This window comes from Kryptolebias marmoratus, linkage group LG1 (genome assembly GCF_001649575.2).
Source record: "Kryptolebias marmoratus isolate JLee-2015 linkage group LG1, ASM164957v2, whole genome shotgun sequence".
Lineage (NCBI taxonomy): Eukaryota > Metazoa > Chordata > Actinopteri > Cyprinodontiformes > Rivulidae > Kryptolebias > Kryptolebias marmoratus.
This window is the reverse complement of record NC_051430.1, coordinates 35,926,067-35,936,460: the sequence shown is the minus strand read 5'-3', so window position 1 is coordinate 35,936,460 and position 10,394 is coordinate 35,926,067. Positions and strand designations below refer to the sequence as shown.

At 46.2% G+C, this 10,394-nt stretch overlaps 1 protein-coding gene across 2 annotated transcripts in view; it reads right to left on the bottom strand.

Annotated features, from left to right (window-relative positions):
• Positions 1-2,617: 2,617 nt before the first annotated feature.
• plppr3b (phospholipid phosphatase related 3b) overlaps positions 2,618-10,394 on the bottom strand; it is a 9,631-nt gene continuing 1,854 nt past the window's right edge. Inside the window, exons 2-8 of one of the 2 annotated variants that reach the window (XM_017441998.3) lie at positions 9,339-9,447; positions 8,550-8,735; positions 7,698-7,824; positions 7,335-7,530; positions 7,198-7,255; positions 6,849-7,022; positions 2,618-6,666 (exon numbers count right to left, since the gene is read on the bottom strand). In XM_017441998.3, the coding sequence (XP_017297487.1) occupies positions 5,290-6,666; positions 6,849-7,022; positions 7,198-7,255; positions 7,335-7,530; positions 7,698-7,824; positions 8,550-8,735; positions 9,339-9,437 (2,217 nt within the window). In that variant the 5' untranslated portion in view covers positions 9,438-9,447 and the 3' untranslated portion in view covers positions 2,618-5,289. Of the gene's footprint in view, positions 6,667-6,848; positions 7,023-7,197; positions 7,256-7,334; positions 7,531-7,697; positions 7,825-8,549; positions 8,736-9,338; positions 10,389-10,394 lie in introns of those variants that run through there. The other variant, XM_017441997.3, reaches the window with a different exon arrangement.

Below are 10,394 nucleotides of genomic sequence, written 5' to 3'. Positions count from 1 at the left end.
AGTCCGATCTTAGGTTAGCATGGCTGCAGTCAGGAGAGTGAAGGTGGTATCGACCCGACTCAGGCAGAACCATCCACAGGTGAGGCCCACGGATCAGCTCACACACCTGAAAGAGACATGAACAGGTCAGTGTACCTGCACTAGATGCAGTTCTGATAATCGGGTTCTCTGAGCTGGGACTGGGTCGGTTGTTGATCAGGTTCTCTGAGCCTCTGCTGATCAGTACCGATCGGCAGATCCAGGTGTTTGGGGCCTGCTGGGTCTACCAGCTAACACTCAGGTGTGTCTGACTCACCTGGCTCTGACGGTCCTCGCGGTGTTTATATCGACAGGAAGCGGCTAGCTGTTAGCTCGCTGCTAGTCAACCAAGCAGGAGGCTGAAGCCGCTCGCGGCGGAGTTAGGCCTCAGCTGGCGGCTTCAGGACCGACTGACGAGCCGTTTCCGTCGGATCAGACAGAAGGAGAACGAAGAGGAACCGATCTGACTCTGCAGGAGCTGAAATAAACTCTGAACTTCAGCTAACGATGGCTAACGGCTGCTGCGAGCGCCGGATCACAGCCAGAGCGGAAATACGGCTCCTATCTGCGGCTGCGCAACTCGCCTTGTTTTCCCTGGGCCTTGTCTGTCAGGACAGTTTCTTTTCTAAACCCTGAGCTCTGTTTGCCAGGGGACTGTCACTGTAAACCCTGAGCTCTGTCTGCCAGGGGACTGTCACTGTAAACCCTGAGCTCTGTCTGCCAGGGGACTGTCACTGTAAACCCTGAGCTCTGTCTGCCAGGGGACTGTCACTGTAAACCCTGAGCTCTGTCTGCCAGGGGAGTGTCATTGTAAACCCTGAGCCTTGTCTGTTAGGGCACCAAAAAACTTCAAATAATTTTTTTGAAATCTGACAGATCTACAAATAGATATCCATCCATCCATCCACCCACCCATCCATCCATCCATCAACCCATCCATCCACCCACCTATCCATCCATCCATCCATCCACCCATCCATCCACCCATCCATCCACCCATCTATCCATCCACCCACCTATCCATCCATCTATCCATCCATCCATCCATTTTCTTTACCTGCTTCTCCATTCCGGGTCGCTGGGTGCTGGTGCCTATCTCCAGCAGGCACTGTGCGAGAGGCAGGGGACACCCTGAACAGGTCGCAAATAGATGTTTACTCTCTCTACTCTGGTTGATTTATATAAATTTATAAAATTTTAAGTTTTAAACAAAAGATGTCTCAAATATTTTAAAAACATGTTGGGGGGTATTGAATCTCACTAACGCTTTAAAACCTTCAATATGAATCGTGAGAACAGAGAAGAGTTTTAGCCCTTTGTGCTTTTTGTGCTTCTGTCAGCGTCTGACTGGCTTTGTGCTTTTCTGAAGCAGAATCAAAACTGATCAAACTGGAGGTTTTATCATGAAAACGCACAGAGTGTGTGGCGCACAGTGGTTACACACACAGACATGCCTGGCTGCTGTTGCCATGGCAACACCCTGGTTATTGGATTGCCTTCAGGACTTTGGAGGTATCTCTGTGTGTACTTGCATTCATGTGTATGTGTGTTTCCAGGTGAATCAGACCTGAGACTCTGCCTCCATCCACTGTTTGATGGACCTGAAGTCCACCTGAGTGTGTTACCTGCAGACTCCGCCCACCAGCTGTTCAAATTGTTCACTGTTACTAACCCATAAACACTGAAGCAGCTGTATTATGGCTCTGCTGTTTTCTTGCTAGGATGTTGGGTTCTTTCAGGTTTAGAAAAACCCAAACAAAAATGACATCGAAGCTGTTCTGTTAGCAAACCATCATCAAGTGTTCTGGGATCATAAAAACCAAAGAAGTTATTGGAGAGAGATCCAAAAAGCAGAAAACTTTCCAACATTTTTATAAATTCTTATTTCCACCATCTGTCCTCTTTTTCTCCAGTTTCTTCGGTGTGTCTCTCTGCTGGAGGACTGATGGTGTCCTCTCAGAGGTCAGAGGTCAACAAACCTATCCTTTTGAAGCTTCTGAGATGGAGAATTTCAAAATATTAGCTCAATATTAAAAAAATCCTAATTTTGCCTGCACAGTCAAATTTCTGTTTAAAATGTCCCTGAAGGGGAATTAAATCTTACGAAAGAGGATTTCAGACTTGATCCTGAAGCAAAGCAAGCCGGTCAGCTGTTCAGACTCGACAACTCTGATGAAGAACGTTTTAATTAAAGCATGCAGCATCATCATCAGCCTTTTTACAGCAGCACTTTGTTTTTGTTTTACATTTCAGTCACATAAAGTTTTACATTCAAATGGAAACAATCAGATGTTTCAAAGACAAGTTCAAACTGTAAATCCCATGCAACGACACAGATACAACAGCAGCAGCAACCGCCCCGGGATCGGTTCATCAACACTCAGATAATCTGATCGGACTGATATCGGAGTCCTGATTGGGTCGTCCCTCACAGATAATCTGACTGGACCTCAGAGAAGACTCAGAGTTTTATTTCTACTACTGAGACTTTTAAAAATCTTTAGAAACTTGTTGTGTTTGACACGAGAAAATGTAAGAACAGCTAAATGTTGTGGCTCAGCAGAAATGTTTTCATTTCATTATGAAACATTGTTTTGTCGAATGTTGAACAATAAACTGACAAAAATAAATGACCAGTTTGTTCACATGCATGCTGTATCTGAGTCACTGTGAAGAAACAAAACTGGCAGAATTTTCACCAGAAATCACCAGAAACCATTTCAGTCCAACAGAACAACAGTCAAACAGTAGCTTCAACGACTTTTTATAGAGAAAACATTTCATTTGTCTCATTTCTTGAAATTCTGAAGGTCAGCATCAAATGTGTCTTGACCAATCAGAGAAGAGCACACAAACACCACTAAGCCATCACTATGGTAACCGAGCCATCACAGCACAAAGGCAACAACACACTCATCCAGGAAATGTACAATAAAGATCCAGTCCTGGAAAAAGACAGTCCACCCCAGGACAGAGTCAAACTCCTTTCAAAGAATGGACAAAATTTGAAAACTGCACACACAAACATATTCAGATTTATCAAACCACGTGCACGCATGTTTCCTTCATACATCCTGATAAACGTAGAACTGAGACAGCTTATGTATACACCTGAGGAACGGTCAGACATAAAGGTGGGAGTGAAGTAAAGGACGCCTGTTCATCACCTCTCATCCACTGCTGTTAGACACCACTTTCTGCACCAGTTACACACTATTATTGTAAATGAATGAAGAGAACCAGGGGCGCAGATCTGAGGCAGACGCATTTCCAACTTACTGTAATTACTGTAAACACAGAGGCACTCAGGGCCTTGGCACAACTTAGAGGCTTGTTTATTAAATAGTTGATGTTGAGAAACGAGTCACTGCTCTTAGACATAGTGTTTCAGCTGAAGTGTAGAGGAATTTGATATATCTGGGTATCATAAGGATGAAAGGCTCTGAAAGGATGAACCCCAGCAAGGAGAGGACTGGCACCAGCGACTCACAGCTCCTCCTAGTTTCCCTGTGTAAGGCTGGGCCCAGATCAGCTCAGAGGTCCAACAGAATGGTCCTGGGACTCTGAACCAGATAATAAACCAGACATCATCATCATGTGTCAGCAGGTCGGTGTGATCCCTGAAAACTCTGAATTCTTCCACTGCTGATGTCTTCCAGCAGCACCAAAGCTCCCACTGTTCCCCAGTTACACACAACTTTACGCAGGTATTTACGGTTATGTGTCATTATCTACAGCTTGTCGACTTCAGGAATCATCACACCTGACTTGTTCTGAATTAATCTGCTGATCCAAAATTGTTTTCTTCTCAGTGAGAATGCAAGAGCTCCTTAGATAATTCACATGCATTTTATGCTTCTCAGCTGTCTGAGCGCCTCACCTTGTGGTCACTGATGGGGGTTTACATCTACATGTGACAAAAATAGAGGAATCTTTACAGTTTATGTTGGGTTCAGGTTGTTTGGATCATTTTTGAGGCGTGTTATATGTTATGTTGTATGAGGTTAAATGTGGTTCAGTTTCATCGTTCGGCTTTAAACCAGAAAGGTTCAAACTCAACAGAAAACATGTTCAGATGCCTCTTGAGTTCAGAAAATCAAATGGAGTCATATTTCTGTGGATTTTGGTTAGTTTCAGGACTTTGTAGTTTGACAGTGTCGACTGAAAAAGTTTGCATGGCGTCCACATTCTCACAGCAGGTCAGACGTTTGTGAATATTTACGCAACGTTTGTTTTGATACATCCCGACGTGTGCGTGGAACATGGTCTTCACCAGGTTCTACAACGATCCAAATCTAACCTGAAGTGAACAAAAACACTCAACAGTTTTCATTCTGTGAGAACCCATGGCACTTGGAATAGAAGTCATTACATAATCAGGATTTATCAACAACAGGTGTTACCCTATAAGTTCTGCCATTACAGACATCAGCAATGACCTCATCAATCTGGGAAGGGTCAAAGGTCATCTGGACTCCTTCGTTCTACAGAGAGAAAGATTATTCACAAGAGGAAACTTTTAAGACAACCGCTGATCTTCCCAGCAGATTTACCCTGAAGGTCAGACCGTGCAGTGCTCAGAGAAATGAGCTCCATCTCAGACTCTACAGGCTTCAAGTAGCAGGTTAAAGGTCAAAGGTCATGGCTTGTTTGGAAGCCTCTTCTCTCTAAAAATAACATGACAGCTTGACTTAGGTTTGAAAAGTTTCATCTGAAGGAACCAGAAGACTTCTGAACAAAAACCAGACCAAAGGACAGATGTTTACCCAGAATGCACTGCAGCAAACAGCTCCTCCCAGCTGTCAGCACGGCAATGGAGGGCTGATGGTTTGGGCTTGTTTGTTTTTTAAATTTTAACATGAAATCTGTTTTATGTTTTTGTTCACTTGCGGTAAAGACTGAATCAGATTATTATGTCCTGAAAACCTGGAACTTAAGGAAGTTGGACTGTCTTTTTACCAGGACTGTACAGTAAGTGTTGCAGGGTTCTGGTTCTGCTGTTAGTAAATGTTTGGAAACTTGTCTTTGTGCTCTTTGACCTTAGGTTAATTGCTGTATGAGTTGCCATGGAAACTGTCTTCTCGACAGAGTGCACATCGTCTCTCAGAGACGGACAGACTCAGTGAGGATGTCTTTCCTGAGAAAACTGTTCCCTGTGGCAAAAAAAGTCCAACTGTCCTGATGGAAACACAGTTCTCTTTGCTTTCCAGGTGTTGTGTGGTGGTGTTGAATAGTTTTAGCATAAGGCTTTTATTTTGAAAGGATAATAAATCAATCCTTAAACCTCCGTCCCTGCAGACTCTTATAATAATTCTCCTGTTCACTCTGGTTCCGGATCTCTCGATCCAGCAGAACTAGAGCTGTTTTGCGTCTCATGGCCATCTCCCTGCGCTGAGCGTCAGCTGACACTTCCACCTGTGGGTGCGGTGGTGCTGGGCAGGGGTCGATGGCAGCAGCTGGCGATGCTGATCGGCGTGGACCAAAGCTGCTGCCGCGGGCAGATGAGTCTCCTCGGTTCAGCTTGTTCAGGTCATAAGAGTCACGTGGGTCGTCTCCATTGGACACCATCACCCATTCCCAGGAATTTCCATTACCTGTTAGGGGTGGGGCCTGCGGAGGGGGAGGGGCTTGGACAACAGGATGGCGAGAGGCATGTGCATCCACTGTGATGATCCCTGGCCCCTCCCGCTGGTGCTCAGAGGGGGGGCGGCAGAGTGGGGAGTCGATGGTCGAGGAGGTGCCGGAGGAGGTGGAGACAGTCTCAGAGGATTTCTCCCCAGAGGAGGAGGAGGGAAGGAGGCCCTGCTGCTTCGACATGGCGATGACCTGCATGAGTCGCGGCTGGTTGGCAGCACTGCGGCCCGAACTCTCCCCGCCTGCCTTTTCTCGGATGGCGAGCCATTTGGCCCGTGTCAAAGCACTTTTTGGAGACACAGGTGGGGGTCCAGCTTCAGGGATCTGTGGGGGTCTAGGAGTCACCACAGCTTTGGCGCCACCTGGAGGAGGTGTGGGGTTGCGACTTGAGCTTGCCCTCATAGTCTGGACTGAGGGCTGGTATATCGGAGCCTGAGAACCCGCATCATCAGTTCCGATGGAACCCGCTTCAGAACCATCTTCACTAGGTTCCTCTTCATCCCGAGCACCCAGGCCTCGCATCTCCATCGACTTCTGCTTCCACTCCGAAACCAGCTGCTGCGACCGCATCGGGTCCAGGGGTACCTGCACAGCCTTCAGACGTCGCTGCACCGGCTGGACTGTCTGGACCGGTTCGGTAAGTGTCTCAGTAGAACAGAGCACTCCGTTAACATTCATGCTAGCTCTCGGCAGCGTGTTACTGAAGGTCAGCATGGTCTCCTTTCCCATGGGACTCCGAGGGGCCAGCAGTTCAACGTCAACACTGGCCCTCTTCAAACTCCCCATGGAGCCCTTCTCCCTCTGCAGGGACCCCAGGCCCTCCAACCGGTCCATGGGGGCTGGAGCAGCTGCAATCTCATCATTACTCTCTGAGGCTGAGGCGGGGCCCTTGTTATAAACCGACTCATGTCCTCGCTCCGTCAACGCCCGCAAAGGGTCTTCCTTTGGTGGTGGAGGGGGTGCAGCCTGAGTTTCATCATCAGATGACTTGAAATTGGCAACAGCGTGAAATGCCTGGAGGAGGAAAATCAAATCAGACATAAAAAAGTCACCAGAAATGTTTTACAAAGGCTTCTTCTGTTTCTCCTGTGAGTTTATACTGACACAGTTACCATGACAACAATTAATTGTACTTCAGGTGCTTAAATTCTTGATTAAGGTCAGATTTCACTTGTCAGACAGGTGTGTGCTCTCACCAGGTATGCAGCGATGAATGCTCCAATAAGGAAGCCCACGTAGACATCGATGGGATGGCTGCGATACTGTGTGATTTGAGTCAGGCCTGTTAATGCCGCGGCTATAGCAAATGCAAACACCAGGACCGGTTTCAGAAGCTTGGTGCTGTCCGAGATGGTTGAGTTAAAGTACATCTGAAACAGAAACGAGATGAGCTCAGATTGGAGGATCAATATCCATGAAGCCTGATTAGGATTCCTCAGAACCTGATGAATAATTATCTGAACTGATCAAACTTGTTGGTTCCTGAACATAAGAAACTCCACATCAGAACAAAATTTAAAAATTTGGTTGTTTGTTTACACTTACAGACACATAAACAGCAGCAAACGCCGACATAGTTGCATGCTGGGAAGGAAACGTTCTCCTGACAGGAAGAAGCAAACCAATAATCAATATTCAGTCACCACCTGACAAATTACACAAACAGGAAGTAAGATGTGCACCTGGCCGTCATGATGGCGTGCTGGTCGTGTCCCGAGCAGATGTCTTTAGTGATGTAAATGTTTTGGTCACATGATGCGCCGGCCAGTGTGTAGTTGGGTTTACAAACGGTGAGGAAGAATGGCGCGTGGTAACCCGTCGCCAGCTGGATGATGTCAGTGAGCAGCGCTGTCGCACAGAGACCAAACACATGCACACCTGCAGAGACAGACAGGTGTACAGATCTAAAGACAGACAGTCAGGTGTACAGGTCTTCAGATCTATGGGTTTACAGGTGTATGTCTACAGACAGACAGGTGGAGGGGTATTCAGACAGACAGTCAGGTGTATAGGTCTACAGGTGACAAGGTGCAGCAGACTCATACCTACGAAACGGACTGTCCTCCTCAGAAACGAGTTGAAGCTGCAGCCTCCAGCATTAATGCTGCCTTCAGATCTGTGAATCTTCAATCGGGACTGCAGGCAGTAGATGGCCCCTTCAACCAGCATGATCTGATACACAAAACAAGGTAGAGAAGATGGAGAAGGTGGAGGAAGTAAAGATGGAGTTATTTAATTAAGTCCTAGAACAGTACAGTGGATAACTGACCCCAGAGAACCAATCAGGAACACTTTAAATGTTCTGAAAGTCCTGGTCTAATCCACACGAAGGCAAATACTTCCAGCAAGAATTTAAAACAATAAGAAGAACCTCTGCCAAAGCCAGCTCAGGACCAGAGCAGTGACTATCTGACTCCAGTAGCTGACCAGATGATCGATGAAAATAATGACTCCTGACTCGACCTGAGAGGTAATTCACAAATCTAACCCCAAATCATTTTCTGCCTCTACTGACTGGCATCTCAAGGTTAATAACCCACTGGTTTATGTTGTCCCTTAGCTGGACATAAGAATGCATAAGCTAACACTTAACACCCATGGTGACAGCTCATTACATCTTCTGCTGCTTTGGCTATTAGCATTTCAAAGCTAACTATATTAGCTGAACATTTGCTTTGTCTTTATTCTGTTTAGCAAAATATTATGCAAGACGCTACCTTCACCTACTGTGGACCTGGTTGTCACTGCAGTTTAGTTGATACCTAATTACCCAGATTCTTTTTACTACCTATAGGTGGGAGTCTCCAATTTACTCCCTGAAGGAGCGTCAGGACAACTGAGTCATAATGTTGGTTAAACATATTTGACCATAATGATAATAAATGTTGGTTAGGTACCGAAGCAGCCGGACCAGCAAAGGCAAGGCTCAGCAGCATCAACAGCGGGATCAGCTCATCTCCTTCATCCACGTACGGCATGCTGAGATCTCTGTCGTGGCAGCGAAAACCCACTTGAGCTGGCTGTACCACATCTGTCAGCTCTAGGAAGTACAGCGACACCATAGAAGAAGCCACAATGGGTAGCTGCAAACCAACAAGCCAACAAACAGCACCATCAGATCACTGAGAGTCACCAGGTTCATCAACAGGTTCTAGTTAGTCATGAAGCAGTGAAACCTGATGAAGAGCTCTTTGGACCAAACAGCTGCAGCTGGACTAAAACCAACCCCAGATGCTGAGGAAAATAAAACTGACAGAAATGTTATTGATGAAAAAGAAGCAGCAAACAAACTAAAAGTAATGACTACACAAATGTACCAATGACGCTTCCAGAATTACCATTAACCCACATACTACAACTATTTCTGTAACCCTAACCCTGCAGTACAAATCCTCTGCCCGATGGAAAAATATGATCTTACAGTATGGATCTTCATCAGACAGAAAATCTTTCCTGCAAGACAAAGGATCTTCTACCCAAAAGGAAGGTAACGTCTTGCAGGAAGGATCTTCTGCCCGATGGGACAGCATCTTTTTGTTCCGTCTGAACACCAGCCTGGCCTCCTGATCACAAACACATCTGTCTGAGCATTCATACGGAAGAACTTCACTTATCAGGCTTCAGTCAGCTTAAAATCCAAAACTCTGACCTGAAGAGCTCATCTCTCTTCATGTCTTGTGACTCACCTCCACAAAGTAGAAACATGGCAGGAGAGTCAGACTGTCCTTTGGAGGTTTCTTCTTCATCTTCTCTGTGGAGGGAGAGGTCATCATCATCATCATCATCCTCAGTGACCTGTAAGACACAAACATACAACAGTGTCTCCGTACTGGGCCTACTCGGAGCCTAACAGCTCATAGGACCGAATAAACGCTTTGAATTCAAGTTCAGAGCTGAGGCAGAAGCTCCTCCCACATGTCAGCAGACTGCAGGTCATCGTAGAAACAGGTGACCAAGGATCAGCAGTTCGGGATGAGTCTCTGCCTTAAGTAGAGGAGTTCATGTATCTCAGAATCCTGTTCCTGATTGATAGTAGGAGGGAGTGGGAGATGGACTGACGAGTCAGAGCCTCGTCTGCAGTAAGAACCAGGTGCTGGATCCAAGTGGCTAAAAAAAAAAGCTTTTTTTGTAACAGAGGCCAGCTTCAGTCTTAGAGATAAGGTGAGGAGCTCCATCATCCAGGGGGAGCTTGGAGTAGAGCCGCTGCTCCTTTGCATTGAAAGAGTCAGCTGAGGTGGTTCAAACATCTGATTAAGGTCAGTGGTGCCATCAGGGGCCACCCCTACAAATCTGATGCCCCCTGCCCCCAGCTAGATCAGTCACATATTCATAATATTTATTTATTTATTCATGCACATAATTAGTATTATTACATGTAAAATTCAAAGCTGACGTACATCAGTGGGAATTCTTTATCTTCTGCTGCCAAAGTTTTCAAATCGCCGTTTTACAACAACAGCATAACAGAACGTATGGCTTTTGGTTTTGGTGTGCCATGTTCCTGGAGGCACCACTGATCGGGATGCCTACTTCTAGAAGTTCTCAAGGCACATCCCACTGGGAAGAGACCCCGGGCAGATCCAGACATCTCTGGTCTGGGAACACCTTAGGATCCCTCAGGAAAAGCTGGAGTGTTGCTGGGAGGATGGAGAACTGGGTTTCCCTCCTCTGTGGTGCTGTGACCACGGGTAAGTGATAGAAGATGGATGGATGAAGCAATGGATGGATGGATGGATGAAATT